The 23353-nt window shown below is 40.8% G+C and overlaps 1 protein-coding gene and 1 pseudogene across 3 annotated transcripts in view; one reads left to right on the forward strand and one right to left on the reverse strand.

Moving 5' to 3' along the window:
• Window positions 1-498: 498 nt before the first annotated feature.
• USP18 (ubiquitin specific peptidase 18) overlaps window positions 499-23353 on the reverse strand; it is a 52545-nt gene continuing 29690 nt past the window's right edge. For 2 of the 3 annotated variants that reach the window (XM_045463656.1, XM_045463654.1), the window contains exons 5-11: window positions 10696-10775; window positions 10255-10401; window positions 9774-9869; window positions 9156-9323; window positions 3259-3390; window positions 2385-2434; window positions 499-1126 (exon numbers count right to left, since the gene is read on the reverse strand). In XM_045463656.1, the coding sequence (XP_045319612.1) occupies window positions 1081-1126; window positions 2385-2434; window positions 3259-3390; window positions 9156-9323; window positions 9774-9869; window positions 10255-10401; window positions 10696-10775 (719 nt within the window). In that variant the 3' untranslated portion in view covers window positions 499-1080. The remainder of the gene's footprint in view (window positions 1127-2384; window positions 2435-3258; window positions 3391-9155; window positions 9324-9773; window positions 9870-10254; window positions 10402-10695; window positions 10776-23353) is intronic. The other variant, XM_045463657.1, reaches the window with a different exon arrangement.
• Window positions 13544-14522, forward strand: LOC123590446 (annotated as a pseudogene).

A 23353-nucleotide genomic window follows, 5' to 3' on the forward strand; every position in this document is an offset into this window, starting at 1 on the left:
CCATTCTTCCTCCAAAGTGGCTCTAGTGACTATGAATACCTTTCCTTTCATACTACCATCTCTGTCTCTAATTCATGCTGCCAGCCCCCAAGAGATTTATTGTATCAAAACGCCACTAAATGTTCCTTTCCTTTCTGAACCCCTTCAACAATTCCTCATTACCTGTTAAATTAAATCCAGTAGTTCTTAGTAGTTCAAGACCTTCTACATTTTGAGCCCCACTGACCATCCATCCTTATCAATCATCACTGCTTCCTTGGTAGAGGAAAACCAGGTTTGTGGTTTTGAACCTTGAGCCTCACCTTTTTCAGCCATGCCATTGTGTATATTTATCCCTGTAAATGGACTGTCCTCCATCCTAACCTCCTTTCCAGCCTTATGGCTTATCACATGGTCCTAAAATAGAAATATTGCACTTTACTTTGAACTCCTGTAGCCCAAACCCTCAGTATCTTATGCATTTTAACTACCCCCCCCCCCCATTAAACTGAAAACTCCTTTGGAGAAAAAGAACTTTATTCATTATGGTGCCTAGCACACTACCTTTCGGAGAGTAGGTGATCAATACATATTTGTCAAATAAATGAATAACAATTATAAAACACTTCATTTTTATTAAAGTAGTATGGGTTCTAAAATTGTTTTAAATTATAAACAAAAATAATATTCTGCCAGTACATACCAGTACAGTCAAACTAGCTGTAAAATACTGAAATACTTCCCTACCACTGCCCCTTGCCACCTGAATGCCTCCCATTACAATTGTTGGCCTGGTTTCCCCTCCCCTGGGAACACTTCAACCCCTCTACTCTCCTAACTAAAGGATTCATGCCTTCCACAGCAGGAAGCACTCAGGTCCTGGCTCTAGCCAGCGGAAGTATCTATTCTGACTGATCAAGACCCATGCAGAATTACTGGTAAATATTTTGATAATCAACCCCGATTATAAATAAAATTTAACTATACAATTTGAAAATGATCCTTCTTCTCACTGCAAAATCTCTTGAGAGAGTCAGCAGATCCAGGGATAGAAAAGGAAAATGAAACTTTGTCAGTCTCTGACAGTTTAGGGTACATCCATTAGGATTCAATCTTCATGTAAACCAGAAGATATGCAGTTTCCCGCCTAGAAAGAAAAAAAAAATGCAACATAACAGAAATGGAACATTCATAGTTAAGTGATATGTTTTTAACTCATGATAGGACAAGCATCAGAAAAGTTTCTGGTTATTGGATCAAGTCTTCATTTATCCATTATCTCAGAGGGGAAGAAAATGGGTAACCTGAGAAAATAGCCATTAAGCTTCTATTAGTTACAAACTACCTGTCCACAAGCCAAATATAGCCCTGTTTTTTAAAATAAATTTAACTGGAACACAGCCACACTCATTCATTCATGTGTCATCTGTGGCTGCTTTTGTGCTACAAGGGCAGAGTTGAGTGGTTGCAACAGAGACTGTGTGGCCCACAAAGCCTAAAATATTTACTCTTTGGCCCTTTACAGAGAAAGTTTGTCAAACCCTGATATAAATAATGGGACAATCACTGACGACCAGAAAGTGACAAAGAGTGCGTATCTAAGAGGTATGTTCAGAAGAAAAGATAAAAAGTAGAAGATTGTAAGAGAATTTAAAACACAAATTTCACCTAATTCATTATTTTTCAAGTGATCAGTCCTACTTAGCTGAAATAATTTCAAATATCACCTTTGGTATACAATGTCACTGCAACCCAGAAACTCATCTGAAAAAACTTACAAAGTCTCTGCTTTAACTTCATCCAGCTTTTTTTTCTCTCTAGCTTCCCCTCTGTAGTTGTTGATTTTTTTTTAAATATATTTATCACTATTTACTAAATGCAAGCCACTGTACCGGACAAAGAAAAAAGAATGATCCTTGCTCGCAAAAAGTTCATGGTCTAATGTAAAAAAAAGTTATATATGCAAACAATTACAAAACAGAGAGGTCCTTTCTATAAATGAGGTATGCTTAAAGTGCAGAGCAAGCATATGAGAAGTCCCTACAAATCTGCTGGGGTCAATCAGTGAAGGCTTTATAGAGTAGGAAAAGCCATGAGCAGAGACATTAAAGCATGGTGGGAGTTTGCCTTAATAATAAATTAAGAGAGGGAAAGACAGATCAGGAACTGCATGTGTAAAACCATGGAGGATATGATGTTTGGGGAGCTACTTATAGTTTAGTATTGTTGGAATCTAAATTGTGAAAAAAGCATGGTATGGTAGTATGGGTATTCAGAGATGAGGCTTAACAGTCACTGGGGAGTTACCCAAATATAAGCGGCAGCTGAATTCATGAGAGTTTCATACAGCACTAAGAAACCTGTGTAAACTCACTGGGTTTCCATCACTCAAACACTTCTCTTACCAGCGGTAGTTATGATTTCCATAAGTGCACTGGATGTCTTCCCAGGATACCTGGAAACACATAAACAGATGAAGTGAAGTAACCAGCTCACATATGTTAAGCATCCAGAGTATAGGGTGCTACAATTTACCCTCTGTCACGTATCCAGACAAACCCCTCCCTGGTACCTCCCAAGACCTGAATCATCCAGTGATAGGATGCCATGTATATGAAGCCTCTTTTAGTACACTGGTCCTTCTATTTTTGGTTATGCTTGGTTCTAACTTACATATATCTAACTCTTCTGGCTCTCTATAAGTTTCCCACAAGCATGAAGCTGCAGGGCACTGAGCCTAGAACACCAAAAACCTAGACAATGAGCTAAGTGGATTCTTATAGGGCTATATACCAGAGGGGGACTTGATGCAGGAAAGGACTTTAAGCAGGATCAGACCTATAAATACAGAGGATGAACTTATGGTTGGTAGAGGGAGTGGGTGGGGGATGGGAAAAACGGGTGAAGAGGAATGGGAGATACAAGCTTCCAGTTATGTAATGAATAAGTCACAGGAATAAAAGGCACAGCATAAGGAATATAGTCAGTGATACTCTGATAGTGTTTTATGGTGACAGATGGTAGGTAGCTATACTTGTGATTAGCACAGTATAATGTATAAACTCATTGAATCACTATACTATACACCTGAAACTAACATTGTGTTAACTATACCTGAATTTAAAAAGTTTTTTTAAATAAAAGGACTTGTTTAAGGGCTGCACACACAGAGAAAACAGGCCCACAATGTGTCCCGACCTTAAGGACCCATCTAGTCCTGGGTTCATAATTTATTAGAAGTGGCTAATCCAGGACAACATTTTGGACAATGTTCCTCACCCAACAAACATTGGAGTCGTTGAAGCAGAACCATTTTCCATCCACAGAATTCTGGATATAGGCACAGTAATGACCAAAGTCTGCTACCCCAACATGGGCAACCACAGCAAAGAGCTCATACTGTCTTCCAAGCTGGAGGGACATAAGGCACAAAATTATTCACCTATCATCCCTTTTTTTCTAACCATAGAATAAAGAAACATTATTTCATAATATATTTTACTGCCTACTCTGTGCCAGGCACTGGTACTTCAAGGGGACTAGAAAATAGTCTTTGAACTCAAGAATCTCATGATTAGTTAAGCCAGAATTAAAATGCCATATTTTATACTAGGTATATTTACAGGTAAATTTGGGAAGACTCAACTTTGTCCCCAAAAGAGAAAAAGGAACAATCATCTAAGAAAAGCTCCCCAAAGAAGACATTCTTGAATTGATCTTGAACAATGAATAAGATTAGGAGACAAGTTATGGGAAGGAGGTATACTCAATGGACACAGAAATTGCAAAGGCTTTGCAGTGTAACAGAACAGAGCATGCTGAGGAAATGGAAGTCAGAGAGGTTTCTGGGAAGTCACAAGAGATGAGGCTACAAAAATCAAGTCAGGAACTAGAACTTTATCTAATTTTTTTCAAGTTTTTATTTAAATTCCAGCTAGTTAACATACAGGGTAATATTAGTTTCAGGTGTAAAATTTAGTGATTTTTTTTTTATAATAAGAATTAGAATTATTGGGACCCATCATAAGTTTAAGCAGAGAAAAAGCATCATCAGATTTGTGTTTGAGAAAAATACTGAAATAATGCGGTTTGAAAAACGGAATGAGAGTTCAAGTGAGGTAGAGGCCAATGAGATCAGTGTGGGTACCATTACAATGCAAGAAAAATGGCTATAGTCTAGACAGTGACTATCAGTAGTAGTCACCAAAATGATTATAATCATTCTTAACATAATAATTATTAGCTAACCTTTGGCATTTGCTATGCACTTAGCTATGTCTTTACATGAGTTATTTCACCTAATATTCATAAAAATCATGTTAAGCTGGGTGGTGATATAAATCCTATTTCACAAAGGTGGAATCTAAGCTCAGGGAGGTAAAGTAATTTACCCAAAGGTCAGAGCTTATAACTAGAAAAGGCAGAATTCCAACCCAGACCTGTCTGGCCTCAAAGCCTAAGCTCTTAATCCCTATGCTACACTAAGAAAGTGAGACTAAAGGTGAGACTGAGGGGGCATATTTGCACAGAATTAGGCATAAATAACCAAGGACTGGATATTGGGGTATTGGGGAAGGGGCAAGTAGGAGGCATCTCTGGCTTGGAAATTAAGAAAATATTGGTACTATAAAGTTAAATATGGAACAGAGCTGTTTGGGAATAAAGATAATGAATTTGGGGACTATGTGACAACATTCAGTAGAGGTGAATACACTGGTTTGGAGCTCAAGTGTAAGACCTGGACAGGAGATACAAATTTGGAAGTCTTAAGTTTGAGGTGATTACCAAAATCATGAGAATGAATGAGATGAAATTTGAAAAATGGATAGGAGAAATAATGGAAAACTATATGCTAATAAAATCATGGGCAGGAAAGGATCCACCAATAGAGAAAGAAGCCGTATGAGGAAAGCTTATGGTAGATTCTGAAGGAGAGTAGGATCAATAACAGAATATTACAAAAAGATCAAGTAAGGGAAGGACCAAAAATCATCCATTAGATTTGGCAGTAAGTCATTCTACTCTCTCAAATCTTAGAAACTGAAGATAAGAGAGAATTTTCTGTGAAAAGAGAATAGTGGTAGGGGTACCTGGGTAGTTCAGTCGGTTAAGCAGCCGACTTCAGATCAGGTCATGATCTCATGGCTCATGAGTTTGGGCCCCACGTTGGGCTCTGCACTGAAAGCTCAGAGCCTGGAGCCTGCTTTGGATTCTGTGTCTCCTTCTCTCTCTGCCCCTCCCCCACTCAAGTGCGCGCTCTCTCTCTCTCTCTCAAAAAAACAAAAAAAATTAAAAAAAAATTTTTTAAAGAAATGGGAATAGTGGTGGGAGAGATGGAGTTTGGATTGATTGTGAGAAGGATCTCAACATTAGTCATAAATACCTTATTCTTTTATCTTAACACAGTCAAATAATATCCCTAATCTGAGACTTTGAAAAACTATATGGGAGACAGGGGTGAGGGTAGTGCAAATGAAGCTAAGTCACCCAAAAGGGAGAACTCAAATTATTATCTATTTTCATTTGGTAATTTACACTAGACTTTAAAAATGCAGAGCAATACCTAGCTCTAATTGTTTATAAGAAATACAAAGGATAAAGGAACATGTTAAATAATACCAACCAGCAAATTCTGGATATTTTTTTTTTGAAAACCTTCAACCAAATGAAACTCAAGGACAAGAAAAAGAGGGGAAAGAAATTTAAAAGAAACTTAACCTAGGGGCATCTGGGTGGTTCAGTTGGTTAAGTGTCTGACTTAGGCTCAGGTCATGATCTTGCAGTTAATGAGTTCGAGCCCCATGTCAGGCTCTGTGCTGACAGCTAGGAACTCTGAGCCTTCTTTGGATTCTGTGTCTCCCTCTCTCTCTGCCCCTCCTCTGTTAGCACTCTCTTTCTCAAAAATAAACATTAAAAAAATTATGAAAAAAAAAAAAAAAAAAGAAACTTAACCTAAAAGAAAGAAAGGCAGGGAGAAGTAGAGGGAAGGAGGGAAAGAGAAGAGGAAGGAAGGATGGAAACTTAGGCAAATGCAAGTGTAGCCTTTGTTGGGATCTAGGTTCAAACAAACCAATGTATAGGTCACAGAAACCTAAATATTGACTGGGCATTGGTGACAATAGGAAATTATGAGATATGCTATTGGCGGGGTGAAAACTGGTGCAGCCACTATGGAAAACAGTATGGAGTTTCCCCCAAAAAAGTAAAAAATGGAACTACGCTATGATCTAGTAATCATACTACTCAGTATTTACCCAAAAAAATGCAAAAACACTAATTAAAAGGAATACATGAACCCTATGTTTATTGTAGCATTATTTACAATAGCCAAGATATGGAAGCAGCCCAAGTGTCCATCAATAGATGAATGGATACACTTGAGTTAAGGTGGCAGAGCAGTAGGGGGTCCCTATACTTGCCTCAGCCCTCAAAAACAGCTAGATAAATACCAAATAATTCCAACACACCCAATAAGTCAATCTGAATGCTGAGAGAATGACCTGCAGAACCAGAGGGAAAAAAGAAGCCACATCATGAAAAGTAGGAGCTGCAGAGATGTGATTCCAGGGATAAAAAAACTGCGGGTGGTATGGTGGGGAGAGAGCCTTGATCTTGTAGCGATCAGAGAGAGAAACAGAGAGAAAGCAGTGCAAAAGGGTTTGCACAAGGGAAACATCTTCACTAAAACCACTGACTAGGAAACTAGAGTGGCTGATTATTGCAGGTTTTTACAAAGAGTGGAGCTCAAAGTCTGAAGTTTTAGAAGTCTGCACCACTGCTAGGCTCCACCTGGTGGGCACAGTAGTGCTCCTATAGGGAAGAAGCCAGAGGCCCAGGAGCAGAAAGCATGGTTTGAGAATCTCCTGGGTCACTGGGAGAGGCAGTTCCCCTTCTTGGAGTGCATTTGGGAGAGGTGGCATGGCATCTCTGGGGACAAAAAGTTGGTGGGCCCAAATGTGCTGCTCCATTCATTAACATAGTGACAGAGACACCTGGCTGAGGGCAGCAAACCTTGGTGCCGGCTTTTTGCTGCACTTTACCATAAATTCCAAGCCTTTGCATGATTCTGTGACTGCTTTTGTGAGACAAACCAGCACAAGCTGCAGTGTGGTGAGACCCTCCTCCATAGGATCAGTGCCATGTCTGTACCACACTGGGTCCCTAAAATTTGGAGTTTTGAAACACAGCCACATGCCTGAAATAAAACAGAACTATGCTGCCTGGCAGGTAGACAGCTTAGACACAGGGTGAAGACAGGAATTTCACAGAAGCCAGGGACACAAGAGGGGAGACTGTTTGCTCTTCTCTGAGGGATTCCTGGACAGTGGCAAGCATGAACTTCCTGCTCCAGGGAGGAGAGAGCAGGGTGACACCATTTTCGCCCTGCCTATCAGTGCTGACAGACTTCAGTGAGCAACACAGTGCCCCCAGTGGAAGCTGGAGCTGCTTACACCTAGCCCAGCATTCTTTTCTAGCTCATTGGCTAGCTCCTTACATCTTCTGCCCTTTTTCCTTCTCTTCTTCTGGGATTCCTATGGTATTACATTTTATGGAGTCACTGAGTTTCCTAAGTCTACATTTGTGATCCAATACTTTTCTTTTATTCTTTAGAATGACATAATGAAATACTTTAAATGAAATGGCATGGTGTCTGAGGCATGCTTCAAAATAATCCAGTAGAGGGTTGGAGAAAGAAGAGGATGAGGATGTTGGTAAAGCAAGATTGGGCATGAATCTTGATAAATTTTAAGCTGCTTGAAAGACATGGGGATTCATTGTATAATTCCCCATTACTTCGCTACATATTCAAGATTTTCTATAACAATGTCTTTTTAAGTGGAATAAAATTTTAATATATTATTTCATTAAGATATACTTCATAGTACACAAACAGAAATAAGGAAAATTCAAAGGACAGAAAATAATAATCTTACAAAATGTAGTATATATACTAAATAGGCAAAGAAACCATGTTATATAGGAGCTACTATATTATCAGGCCTCAATTTTTAAAATACCAGGGTTCTAGAACATGAATAGCAAACAAAGAATGAACAAAACAGTCCATAAAAGGATATATAAAGGATATATCCTTTATGGACTATATATATATATATATATATATATATATATATATACACACACACATATATGTGTGTATATATGTATATATACACATATATACATATATAATTATATATATATATATATATATCATTTACTAAATGTAGCATTTCTTTTTTTTTTTTTTTAATTTTTTTAACGTTTTTATTTATTTTTGAGACAGGGAGAGACAGAGCATGAACAGGGGAGAGTCAGACAGAGAGAGACACAGAATCTGAAACAGGCTCCAGGCTCCGAGCTGTCAGCACAGAGCCCGACGCGGGGCTCGAACTCACGGACCGAGAGATCATGACCTGAGCCGAAGTCGGCCGCTTAACCGACTGAGCCACCCAGGCGCCCCTAAATGTAGCATTTCAAAACTAAGAAAAGATATTTATGTCATATCTTTTCCTCAGAATTTCCCAATAAGTTACCAGCTCAGGACAACTGAATTCAACTTTACTTTGATTAAATTTGACCTAAATGAACTGGCTCTCTTGTTACTATCCTCAAAGTAGGCATAAACTGTTTCAGGAAGAAAGTTAGGTTGATATTATATTTAGAACCCAAGATGTTGTGTTTACCTATGTATATGTATTACATACCATATTTAAGTGGAAAGAGAGTTATGGGTTCTTTCCCTCTCTCAGTGCTGTGAAGTACATAAACCAAAGCTCAATATTTAGAAATAAAGTCTCTGGATTCTTAAAAGAAAAGCAACCATAAACAGCAAATGTTGTTGATAGTAGTATGGTAGTAACAACCTATCATTGTTATTCAGGAACACACATCATTAAAATACTGTTTTAAAAAGAATATTTCTTGAATGTATGAATATGTTTCTATGAATCACACCAAGTAGCTGCCGATGAGTTTCCCTCCCTTTGTGTACCCCAAGCACGGACAGCAGAGGCCATGATTTCTTAGATGATACAATGACACAGATGAGATGCCCAAAAGTGCCATCTCTGTTGAGTGGGTGACTTCAAGCACCTTAGGGGAGGAGAAGCAAAATCAAGCAGACAAGAAGTCTGAAGAGAAGGAGAATGGAAGGGAACTGAGGAGCTTCTCACCTGTTCCTCAGCACTGCAGAGGTCTTCCTCAATCAGAAGGACCTGACTTAAATCCAAACTCTGGGGGAAATAAAGTGAGTGGCAGATTTTTTCTGTCTGCGAATTCCTGATGGAGAACCGCAAGAGGTGGATTGTCAAGGTCTGGGGCAAATGGGTCAGCTTCAAGACCTGAAAAACCAAAATTACTGTGGAGATGAAGTCCTAAGGCCCTTGAAATGGGTAGATTCAGAGAAACACCAGAGCTGATCATATATTCTTCCCAAAAAGAGAGGTAAGAATGATATAATACAGAATTAAGGGCCCCCTTTTGCTGAATCTGTTGAGCTCTCCCACAGGTACCAGAGCTCAGGGAAACTACAGAGGCTGCTCTAGAGAGCTAGTCTAACCCTATGGGGGGAACTCTGCATGCTTCCCTTGGATATTCTCCTCTTATCTTTTAAAAGGCTCCGCTCCTCTCAGTGATGGGCCTCTGATAATCAGAAGCCCCAGATCCCAGGCTGCTAGCCTGATATGGATTCCCTCCCTCAACCATCACAAGGTACCCTCAAGGCCTCCATTAGGAAATCCACCAAGGACAACCCCAGAGTAGGGAAGCTTCTGGTTTTAGGGAGCAAGTACCTGCTTCCCACAAGTCTTCTTCCCACAGTTCTCACAGAAGCATTTGCTTTTGCCTGATAACTCCCTGGGTTGGAAGAAACAGCGAAGGGCATCCTCCTGTCCCAGGAGAACAAAGAAACAGCAGAGTTGGTATTTACCATATACAGTATAACACATCACCCTACAGATGAGGATTTAAGCTTTCCTTCTGATTCTCTCCTTCTTCCCCTTACCATCTGGCCCAGTGTGATGCATGTGGCAGGATTTCCAAAAGTACCTACTGACGTGAAGGAAAAACAGGAAGGAGCATTTGTTAAGGTAGCAGCATGAGGAAAGGAAGTAAAAGGAAAGAAAGGTTTTCACCAAATCAAAGGGGAACTTAGAATTGTGCAAAGGAAACAGAAATTATTTTTTAAAAGCCAAAGGTAGATTAAAGAAGCAAGAGCACACTGGCAGCACTGGGTTTATGGGAACAGCAAATTCACCAAGAGGAATTCCTCACCAGGGTTTTCAGGGGCTTTGAGTCCATATCAAAAAGAGGAAGGGGGAGGGTCAGCATGCTACTATTTCTGCTCCTTTCCGTTGTACATTCAAGGCAAACCAAGGACTCCTTCATCCGGATTGTATAAAGGGCCTGCAGCCTCTCTACCTGCAAGAGAGAGGAAGTGAGAGGAAAGAAGGGTACAAAGCCATAAACAAAACAGGTGAGGTGAATTTCCAGAAATTATATCCACCAGACAGAAGCTCCAGAAATGGCAGCCACTGATTCTCTTTGCTCTTCAAAAAGGTACAAAATAATAACAGTAATAATATTACGGAATTGTGATAAGTATTTATGTGGATTTTCTCTTTTAATCCTCTCTATACATTATATTGATGATAGCTGAATGAGCTAAATGAGCAGCATCTTAAACTTCTGAGTTCTTTAGTTCTAACATCTTACCAAGTCCACATCTGTGATTTGGTCCTTAATTAGGTTCCAGACTGTGAGGTAGAGTTGAGCAGCATCATGCTGGACAAACACTGGCCAAAGAGAAAAGTAATAGCTTGATCAGTGAGGTCACCAAGGACATTTCCCATGCCCTTGTGCCCTAGCAACCTAGATACACATGAACACTTATCACTTTGTCCTCTTCTAGCCTTCACTCCCTCCACCCCAGCTTTTCAGGCTAAATTTACACTCGATGGTAGGCATTAATTAAAAATGAAAAATAAACTTGTTATTTATTTTTGAGAACTCCTCTTAAAACTTAAAATCCAGTCTGACTGCATCACAGAAGTTTCCCTTCCCCTGACTGGCCACTCATACCTACTGACCTCTACTGTGGGACCCAGCTAGATAAAACCAATATGCAATAGTGCATTCTCTCCTCTCCTATTTTTAAGCCAAGCCAATACCTTAATTGGACTCTAATGGCCACTAATTTCTCTGTACTTTTATTTAATTTCTTTTCTCATTCCCCAGAAATTTAGCAGTTTCCTAATGCTCATATCTGACCCAGGTCTTCCCCAAAGGTATCTAGGAGAACAAAAAAGGAAAGGACCATCTCAGTGTTAGATGATGCTAGCTAAGAGAAGATGGGAATTAAGCACTGAATTCTCCATATGTTATATAAGTAAATGTAAGGCTAAAATATTCTGTACATATATAAATGAATTTCTGTTGTTCAAAAGAAACCTAGGAAGACAACGAATATGAAAAACACACTGAGTATTATTTTACAAAAGGATAGATGTCTGCCAACATGCAAAGAAGACATTGCAAGAAAACATAACATGCAAGTTATTGTAAAAGTAGTAAATATTCATGTCAGCTATCTCAACACCAATACTTACTACAATTTGTACTTAATGTTTTTGGATTTCATTTTGTTTTTGGTCTGTCTCTTCTCTAAACTGTAAGCACCATGGAGGCAAAGACTCTTATCAGTCTTATCCTCTTATCTACAGCACCAGCACAATACCTGGCACATAACAGGTGAACACTATATATGAGTTGAATGAATTAATTTAATCATTGGGTAATAATCCCTAACCTAAAGACAGAGTGGAACTAGGGCTGAACCTATGCTGTCCCCAGGGAATTATGGAGGCAACTCTGGACACAAAGGAAGTTAGATCACCTTGCCATTTGGAGACATTTTGCTTTATCTGACCATAGCAAAGCCAAGAGTCCTGATACATCTAAAAAATACAGGGATAGGGGAGCCTGGGTGGCGCAGTCGGTTAAGCGTCCGACTTCAGCCAGGTCACGATCTCGCGGTCCGTGAGTTCGAGCCCCGCGTCGGGCTCTGGGCTGATGGCTCAGAGCCTGGAGCCTGTTTCCGATTCTGTGTCTCCCTCTCTCTCTCTGCCCCTCCCCCGTTCATGCTCTGTCTCTCTCTGTCCCAAAAATAAAATAAACGTTGAAAAAATAAATAAATAAATAAATAATAATAAAAAATACAGGGATATTTGCTCAATCCATATTTACTGAAAACCTTCTATGTGCAAGGCATTGTACATGCTAGATAAAGTTACTATCCCCAATAAACCTAAATTCTAGTGGAAGACAAGTATCCATAAAATCATAATTCAAAGAAGAATAAGAAAAATTCCTTAAGGTGTACAAAATATTATGAAAAGCTATATGAAGGTGAGAATACAATTGGAATGGTGGAGTGAGGGTCTCTATAAATCTACTCCTCCATAAAAGCAATTAAAATGCTGGCAAAAAAAAGTGAAAATTGGTTTTTTCAGAACTCTGAAAATTAACCAAAAGTATACAAAAATCTTAGGCATATTTATTCAACAAACACTGTAGAACCTAAGGAGAATAGGATTTGAGACTTTTCAACTTGGCCTATTCCCATTTCCTTCTTCTCAGCTCTGTAGTAGACTTGGAAACAAGAAAACTTGCAAACATGGAAACTGTGGAAACCAGAAGCCTAGCAATGAGAAGAAGGGGCAGACTGGGGCTGGAGCTCCTCAAAAAGTTCCATACCAAAAGCATTTTTATTATCTGACCTGCTTGCAGCTTCACTGAAAAAGCAATGAAAAGTGGAAATTTAAAGTTAAAAGCACAATATTGTTTACATTAGCACCCATGAAAATGAAATACTTAGGTATAAATCTAAACAAATACATACAAGATCTATATGAGAAAAACTATAAATTTTGATGACAGAAATCAGAAGAATTATATAAGTGGAAAGATATACCATGTTCACGGATAGGAGGACTCAATATTGTCAAGATGCCAGTTCTTCCCAACTTGATCTATAGACTCAATGCAATTTCAGTCATGATCCCAGCAAGTTATTTTATGGATACTGAAAAAGTGATTCCAAAGTCTATTTGGAAAGGCAAAGACCCAGAATAGCCAACACAACATTGAGGGAAAAAATAAAATCAAAGACCTAATTCTGAAACTAATAAAATATCAATAATCAAAACAATGTAATATTGCATAAGAACAGAAAATAGATCAATGGAATGAAACAGAGATCCCAGGAATACACCAACATAAACAATACTACTGCTCTTTGACAAAGAAGCAAAGGCAATATGATGGAACAAAGATAGTCTTTTAACTCAATGGTGCTGCTTAACACCTGCATATCCATATGAAAACAAATGAAACCATACACGGACTTTGCATCTCTTAAGAAAACGAATTCAAAATATATAACAGACCTCCTAAATATAATATAGGAGAAAACCTAGACCTTGTGTTTGGTGATTACTTTTTAGATACAACTGCAAAGTACAAACAATAAAAAAAGAAGTGACACATTGCAAAGTACAAACAATAAAAAAAGAAGTGATATACTGGACTTCATTAAAATTAAAATTTTCTGGAACGTCTGCGGGTAGCACATGTTGTGGAGAGGTGGGCTGGGTGAAGCAGAACAATTGGAAGTGCCAGCCAGGGCAGCGGTGGTATCAGAGACCCAGCCTCGAGGCTCAGCCCCTGCATCCTTGCTGAACCCAACTGCGGAGACCGCCCCTGGCTGGCATGAGCTGGGCACTTTGGCCCAGGCTGCCACTGCCACAATGCCTTCTTGAAATCATGAATCCTGTTTATAGCCCTGGTTTTGTTGGGGTTCCCCTCTGCAAATGCCAAAGAAATTGGTTATTCAGCTGGTTTCCCTGTGGGCTATGCAGCCATAGGTCCTGCCTATTCCACCAACATGTATCCTGGAGCAAATCCTACCTTCCAAAAAGGTTACAATCCTGTCACACCGTACACAGTATCCTGTCCCCCCACCAATGGGGCAGTGCCACCATACTCCTCTTCCCCTACCAAAATGCCTACCTCCAAGAGAGCCCCTATGCACACACAGCCCCAGTAGGCAGTGCCCCCTCACATCATCCACCACACCACAGTTGTGCAGCCCAACTGCATGCTGGTGGCGATTTACCCCGATCCCATCCCTCTACTTAGAGGCAATGGTGTCACCATGGGTATGGTGGCCACCACTGTGGCCATGTCAGCAGGTACCCTCCTGACCTCCCACACCTCAACTCCTGTTGCCCCCATGCACTGTGCCCATGTATCTGGCCCCAGGGGCCCCACTTATAGCTAGGTTCCCCCGCAGTGGTGATCACCCAACAAATGTCTGAGGATAGAGCTGTGCAGTCACATCATGGAGGTTCCACAGCTGTGCTGCAGGCCTGGTGCCTCAAACCCAGACTTTCTTCTTAATGCTCTTGACACTTAGCTAAACACTACTATGGCCCGGCCCAGCAGGTCCCAGTGCCATCAGTCTCCAACTGACTCTGTAGGTTGATCTTAAAGCAAATCCTGTTTTGTGGGCTGCCTGGCAATTTTTTAGCTAACTGTAATAATAAAAAAGGGAGAATTAATCTAAAAATTTTTTTAAAGTTCTGCTCTGTGAAAGATATGTTAAGAGCATAAGAAGGTAAGCCATAAACTGAGAGAAAATATTTGCAAAAAGCATATCTGATAAAGGACTGTTATCCAAAATATACAAAAACACTCTTAAAACTCAACAATAAGACATACACATACACACACACACACACACACACACACCCTGATTAAAAATGGGTGAGAGATTAGAAGGAAGATGGTGGCGTAGGAGGATGCCGGGTTCACCATGCATCCTGCTGATCACTTAGATTCCACCTACACCTGCCTAAATAACCCAGAAAACTGCCAGAAGACTAGCAGAACGGAGTCTCCGGAGCCAAGCACAGACGAGAGGCCCACAGAAGAGGGTAGGAAGGGCAGAGAGGCAGTGTGCACTACACGTACTGGCAGGAGGGAGCCGGGGTGGAGGGGCGGCCCGCCGACCAAGCAGAGCCCCCGAGTCTGGCTTGCAAAAGTGGAGGGGCCAGACGGAGTGTGTTACAACAGCAAGCAGAACTTAGCATCTGGGAGGTCATAAGTTAACAGCTCTGCTCTGAGAGCGGGAGGGCTGGAGGACAACGGGAGGGACAGTTGTTGAGCCCCGGACGACAGAGCACAGCTTGGCGGGAAACAAAGACGCTCACCAGCGCCATCTCCCTCGCCCATCCCCCAGCCAAAATCCCATAGGGAACCAGTTCTTGCCAGGGAACTTGCTTGCTCTGAGAAAACACCCAATGCTGTGCTTCTGTGGAGCCACCCCTCCAGCGGGTCTGACTCCCTCCCGCTGCCACAGGGCCCCTCCTGAAGTAGATCACCAAAGGAGAAGTGAGCTAAGCCTGCCCCTTGTGCCCCCGTGCACCTTGCCTACCCACCCCAGCTAATACGCCAGATCCCCAGCACGACAAGCCTGGCAGTGTGCAAGTAGCCCAGACTGGCCACACCACCCCACAGTGAATAACGCCCCTAGGAGAGGGGAAGAGAAGGCACACACCAGTCTGACTGTGACCCCAGCGGTGGGCTGGGGGCAGACATCAGGTCTGACTGCGGCCCCGCCCACCAACTCCAGTTATACACCAGAGCACAGGGGAAGTGCCCTGAAGTTCCGCACCACTCCAGGGACTATCCAAAATGACCAAATGGAAGAATTCCCCTCAAAAGAATCTCCAGGAAATAACAACAGCTAATGAACTGATCAAAAACGATTTAAATAATATAACAGAAAGTGCATTTAGAGTAATAGTCATAAAATTAATCGCTGGGCTTCAAAACAGTATAGAGGAGAGCAGAGAATCTATTGCTACAGAGATCAAGGGACTAAGGAATAGTCAGGAGGAGCTGAAAATGCTATAAACGAGATGCAAAATAAAATGGAAATGACCATGGCTCGGATTGAAGAAGCGGAGGAGAGAATAGGTGAACTAGAAGATAAAATTATGGAAAAAGAGGAAGATGAGAAAAAGAGAGATAAAAAATCCAGGAGTATGAGGGGAAAATTAGAGAACTAGGTGATGAACTGAAAAGAAATAATATACGCATTATTGGTATTCCAGAGAAGGAAGAGAGAGGGAAAGGTGCTGAAGGTGTACTTGAAGAAATAATAGCTGAGAACTTCCCTGAACTGGGGAAGGAAAAAGGCATTGAAATCCAAGAGGCACAGAGAACTCCCTTCAGATGTAACTTGAATCGATCTTCTGCACGACATATCATAGTGAAACTGGCAAAATACAAGGATAAAGAGAAAATTCTGAAAGCAGCAAGGGATACACGTGCCCTAACATATAAAGTGAGACCTATAAGACTTGTGGCGGATCTCTCTTCTGAAACTTGGCAGGCCAGAAAGGATTGGCAGGAGATCTTCAATGTGATGAACAGAAAAAAATATGCAGCCGAGAATCCTTTATCCAGCAAGTGTGTCATTTAGAATAGAAGTAGAGATAAAGGTCTTCCCAAACAAACAAAAACTGAAGGAATTTGTCACCACTAAACCAGCCCTACAAGAGATCCTAAGGGGGATCCTGTGAGACAAAGTACCAGAGACATCTCTACAAGCATAAAACATACAGACATCACAATGACTCTAAACCCATATCTTTCTATAATAACACTGAATGTAAATGGACTAAATGCACCAAACAAAAGACATAGGGTATCAGAATGGATAAAAAAACAAGACCCATCTATTTGCTGTCTACAAGAGACTCATTTTAGACCTGAGGACACCTTCAGATTGAGAATGAGGGGATGGAGAACTATTTATCATGCTACTGGAAGCCAAAAGAAAGCTGGAGTAGCCATACTTATATCAGACAAACTAGACTTTAAATTAAAGGCTGTAACAAGAGATGAAGAAGGGCATTATATAATAATTACAGGGTCTAACCATCAGGAAGAGCTAACAATTATAAATGTCTATGTGCCGAATACGGGAGCCCCCAAATATATAAAACAATTACTCATAAACATAAGCAACCTTACTGATAAGAATGTGGTAATTGCAGGGGACTTTAACACACCACTTACAGAAATGGATAGATCATCTAGACACATGGTCAATAAAGAAACAAGGGCCCCGAATGATACATTGGATCAGATGGACTTGACAGATATATTTAGAACTCTGCATCCCAAAGCAACAGAATATACTTTCTTCTCGAGTGCACATGGAACATTCTCCAAGATAGATCATATACTGGGTCACAAAACAGCCCTTCATTAGTATACAAGAATTGAAATTATACCATGCATACTTTCAGACCACAATGCTATGAAGCTTGAAATCAACCACAGGAAAAAGTCTGGAAAACCTCCAAAAGCATGGAGGTTAAAGAACACCCTACTAAAGAATGAGTGGGTCAACCAGGCAATTAGAGAAGAAATTAAAATATATATGGAAACAAACCAAAATGAAAATACAACAATCCAAACACTTTGGGATGCAGCGAAGGCAGTCCTGAGAGGAAAATACATTGCAATCCAGGCCTATCTCAAGAAACAAGAAAAATCCCAAATATAAAATGTAACAGCACACCTAAAGGAAATAGAAGCAGAACAGCAAAGGCAGCCTAAACCCAGCAGAAGAGGAGAAATAAGAAAGATCAGAGCAGAAATAAACAAGATAGAATCTAAAAAAATGTAGAGCAGATCAATGAAACCAAGAGTTGGTTTTCTGAAAAAATAAACAAAATTGATAAACCTCTAGCCAGCCTTCTCAAAAAGAAAAGGGAGATGACCCAAATAGATAAAATCATGAATGAAAATAGAATTATTACAACCAATCCCTCAGAGATACAAACAATTATTAGGGAATACTATGAAAAATTATATGCCAACAAACTGGACAACCTGGAAGAAATGGACAAATTCCTAAACACCCACACACTTCCAAAATTCAATCAGGATGAAATAGAAAGTTTGAACAGACCCATAACCAGCGAAGAAATTGAATCAGTTATCAAAAATCTCCCAACAAATAAGAGTCCAGGACCAGATGGCTTCCTGGGGAACTCTACCAGACATTTAAAGCAGAGATAATACCTATCCTTCTCAAGCTGTTCCAAGAAATAGAAAGGGATGGAAAACTTCCAGACTCATTCTATGAAGCCAGTATTACTTTGATTCCTAAACCAGACAGAGACCCAGTAAAAAAAGAGAACTACAGGCCAATATCCCTGATGAATATGGATGCAAAAATTCTCAATAAGATACTAGCAAATCGAATTCAACAGCATATAAAAAGAATTATTCACCATGATCAAGTGGGATTCATTCCTGGGATGCAGGTCTGGTTCAACATTCACAAATCAATCAACGTGATACATCACATTAATAAAAGAAAAGATAAGAACCATATGATTCTGTCAATCGATGCAGAAAAGGCATTTGACAAAATTCAGCACCCTTTCTTAATAAAACCCCTTGAGAAAGTCGGGATAGAAGGAACATACTTAAAGATCATAAAAGCCATTTATGAAAAGCCCACAGCTAACATCATCCTCAATGGGGAAAAACCGAGAGCTTTTTCCCTGAGATCAGGAGCATGACAGGGATGCCCACTCTCCCCGCTGTTGTTTAACACAGTGTTGGAAGTTCTAGCATCAGCAATCAGACAACAAAAGGAAATCAAAGACATCAAAATTGGCAAAGATGAAGTCAAGCTTTCACTTTTTGCAGATGACATGATACTATACATGGAAAATCCAATAGACTCCACCAAAAGTCTGCTAGAACTGATACATGAATTCAGCAAAGTTGCAGGATACAAAATCAATGTACAGAAATCAGTTGCATTCTTATACACTAACAATGAAGCAACAGAAAGACAAAGAAACTGATCCCATTCACCAAGAAGCATAAAATCCCTAGGAATACTTCTAACCAAAGATGTAAAAGATCTGTATGCTGAAAACTATAGAAAGCTTATGAAGGTGATTGAAGAAGATATAAAGAAATGGAAAGACATTCCCTGCTCATGGATTGGAAGAATAAATATTGTCAAAATATCAATACTACCCAAAGCTATCTACACATTCAATGCAATCCCAATCAAAATTGCACCAGCATTCTTCTCGAAGCTAGAACAAGCAATCCTAAAATTCATATGTAACCACAAAAGGCCCCGAATAGCCAAAGGAATTTTGAAGAAGAAGACCAAAGCAGGAGGCATCACAATCCCAGACTTTAGCCTCTACTACAAAGCTGTCATCATCAAGACAGCATGGTATTGGCACAAAAACAGACACATAGACCAATGGAATAGAATAGAAACCCCAGAACTAGACCCACAAAAGTATGGCCAACTAATCTTTGACAAAGCAGGAAAGAATATCCAATGGAAAAAGACAGTCTCTTTAACAAATGGTGCTGGGAGAACTGAACAGCAACATGCAGAAGAATGAAACTAGACCACTTTCTTACACCATTCACAAAAATAAACTCAAAATGGATAAAGGACCTGAATGTGAGACAGGAAACCATCAAAACCCTAGAGGAGAAAGCAGGAACAGACTTCTCTGACCTCAGCCCCAGCCATTTCTTACTTGACACATCCCCAAAGGCAAGGGAATTAAAAGCAAAAATGAACTATTGGCACCTCATGAAGATAAAAAGCTTCTGTACAGCAAAGGAAACAACCAACAAAACTAAAAGGCAGCCAATGGAATGGGAAAAGATATTTGCAAATGACATATGGGACAAAGGGCTAGTATCCAAAATCTATAAAGAACTCACCAAACTCCACACCCGAAAAACAAATAATCCGGTGAAGAAATGGCCAGAAGACATGAATAGACACTTCTCTAAAGAAGACATCTGGATGGCCAACAGGCACATGAAAAGATGCTCAACATCGCTCCTCATCAGGGAAATACAAATCAACACCACAATGAGACAGCAGCTCACGCCAGTCAGAGTGGCTAAAATGAACAGATCAGGAGACTATAGATGCTGGCGAGGATGTGGAGAAATGGGAACCGTCTTGCACTGTTGGTGGGAATGCAAACTGGTGCAGCCACTCTGGAAAACAGTGTGGAGGTTCCTCAAAAAATTAAAAATAGACCTACCCTAAGACCCAGCAATAACACTGCTAGCAATTTACCCAAGGGATACAGGAGTGCTGATTCATAGGGGCACTTGTACCCCAGTGTTTATAGCAGCACTTTCAACAATAGCCAAATTATGGAAAGAGCCTAAATATTCATCAACTAATGAATGGATAAAGAAATTGTGGTTTATATACACAATGGAATACTACGTGGCAATGAGAAACAATGAAATATGGCCTTCTGTAGCAACGTGGATGGAACTGAAGAGTGTTATGCTAAGTGAAATAAGTCATACAGAGAAAGACAGATACGATATGTTTTCACTCTTATGTGGATCCTAAGAAACTTAACAGAAGACCATAGGGGAGGGGAAGGAAAAAAAAAAAAGGATAGAGAGGGAGGGAGCCAAAACATAAGAGACTCTTAAAAACTGAGAACAAACTGACGGTTGATGGGGGGTGGGAGGGAGGGGTGGGTGGGTGATGGTTATTGAGGAGGGTATCTGTTGGGATGAGCACTGGGTGTTGTATGGAAACCAATTTGACGATAAATTTCATATTTAAAAAAACAAGCTCCTTTCACCAGGAAAAGGAGAACAGGATGAATGACCAACTTCCCCACCCTTTCAGGGCACTGGATGAAGGACCTAGTTTCGTTTCACCCCACCTGGAAATCAGTAAAGCTGAGATGTCTGTAAATGTCTAGGAACAAGGAATAAGGGAAGCAACTGCTAGTATTATCCATGTAACAGAAGCCACCACAGTTCCCCGTGACCCACCCCACTAAGGACCCCATTAGCTTCTACCACTGAAAAAAAACTAATGGACAGTACAACTACCATAGATACCCTGCAGATTTCACCACTGAGATGGTCACCCCACAGATTTTTGTTTACAGGCACCATTACCAGAGTCCCTCCCCACTACATTCCCCTCCACCCACCAGTGCTCAGAAAATCACAACAGCAGACATTCCTGGCCTCTGTGGCTGCACACATACAAAGTGTCAGCCTACATCCTCATAGCTGACCCCCACCCCCATTTACACACTTGCAGCTAAACCCTGTGGCTGTGCACCTACACCTGCCAGCCTGAATCCTGTCGCCATTCTCTACTGCCTTATGTACATCCAGAGTGAGCCCCTATAGCCACATAACTGCTTCTCAACAGCTAAGAACCCCCCCCCCCCTCAAGCTGCCTATGAGCCTGGATCCAACCCTAACACTTGTCACTGGCCTGCGCCTCTGGGCTTGCCTACAAGTAACCTCTGCATCTGTGCAACCTATACACTGCCAGCCTGAATCCCATCACCAACCTCTGTTGCCCTACACATTCCAGGGGCAAGCTTTTTCAGCCAAAGGAGTGCACTATGCCCACACAGCTGCTTGTGGGCCCACATCTGGCCCCAACTACTGTCTCTGTCCTATGCCCTGGGCTCATCTACAGCTAGCCTCCACAGCTGTGCATGTGTATACTCCTGGCTTGACCTTTGTCACCAGCCTTCAATGTAATGTGTGCACCCATAGTGATCTCTGTAACCACAGAACTGCAAGCAAAAGCCCCCACAGCTGTTAATGCACCCTCAGTAAGACCCAGCACCTGCTGCTGGCCACTGCCCTCACCACTATGTGTGTGTCTACAATCAGACCCTGCCACCAAGCAGCCACCTGCAACCAGCCCCCACAGACAAGCATGAACACAACCAGTGGCAACCACCACTCCCTGCCCTGGTCCTAGCTGCTGCACCAAAAGGTCCACTGAGGACTCTAACAGCTCTTGTAGCTATTTCAGATACCCTACATCTCTCTCCAAGGATCACACAGTTATCTAGGTCATGGACCCCAGAAGCCTAAGCCAATAAGACATTATAACCCCTGGACCCAGAGCCACCATACACCACACCTGGTGCCCCACACCACTAGACCTAGACCACAGCACACTCTAGCTGCAGGTGAAGGTCTTTCTCTAAAAAAGTCAATGCATAAAGTCTGTAATAAGTAACCACTTCTTCAAATGTGGAGACACCTACACAAGGCTACAGGGATCACAAAGAATCAGGGAAACACGATATCACCAAAAGAACATAGTATACTTTCAAAAACTGATCCCAAAGAAATGGAGATATACAAATTGCCTAGAAAATAATTATAAATAATTGTTCTAAAGATACTCAGAGCTGTCACAGAACATAATCAATTTCAGTAAATCAGGAAAACAACGCAAGAAAAACAGAAGTTCAACAAAGAAAGAAAAAATAAAAAAGAACCAAATAGAAATTTTGGAACTAAATAACACAGTGATTCAGCTGAAGAATTCAATAGTTTCGACAGCAGACTGGATGGAGTCTCAAAAGAGAAAGGAAAGTGACAGAAAACTTATTTAAGAAACAGTAGCTGAGACTTCCCAAATCTGGGGAGATTAGACATCTAAGTTAATAAAGCTCATGGGTCCCCAAACATATTTAATTCAAACAGATATTCTCCAAGACACATCAGTGTTAAAACTTTAAAAAATCAAAGATAAAGAGAGATCTTAAAATCAATATTGAAAGGAAGCTTATCACTTACAAGGGAACCCCCTATAAGGCTATCAGAGGATTTCTCTGCACAAACCTTAAATGCCAGGAGACAGTGGAATGACATATTCAAAGTGATATGAAAAGAAAAAACCCGCCATCAAGAAAACTTTACTTCAGAAATGAAGGAGAGATAAAGGCTTTCCCAGACAAATGCTGAGGGAGTTCATCATAACTACACTTGCCTTACAAGAAATGCTAAAGGGAGTTCAGTGCTTCAATCTGAAAAGAAAGAACACTAACTGTAAAAAGGAAAGAGACTGAATCAGTCATTTTATTGATTTTTATTTTTATTTTAGAGAAAGCACGAGTGGGGGAGAGGGGCAGAGGAAGGGAGAGAGAGAAAAAATCTTAAGTAGGCTCCACACAAAGTGCAGAGCCTGACCTGTGTCAGGCTTGATCCCACAACCCTGGCATCATGACCTTAGCCAAAATAAAGAGTTGGACACTCAACTGACTGAGCCACCCAGCCACCCCTGAATCAACTATTTTAAAGCTTCCCACAAAGAAAATCCCAGGCCCAGAGGGCTTAATTCTGCCAAACATTTAAAGAATTAACACCTATCTCTTCACAAACTCTCCAAAAACAAAGAAGAGAAGGGAACAGTTCCTGACTCATTTTTGAGGCCCTC

This window comes from Leopardus geoffroyi, chromosome B4 (assembly GCF_018350155.1).
Source record: "Leopardus geoffroyi isolate Oge1 chromosome B4, O.geoffroyi_Oge1_pat1.0, whole genome shotgun sequence".
NCBI lineage: Eukaryota > Metazoa > Chordata > Mammalia > Carnivora > Felidae > Leopardus > Leopardus geoffroyi.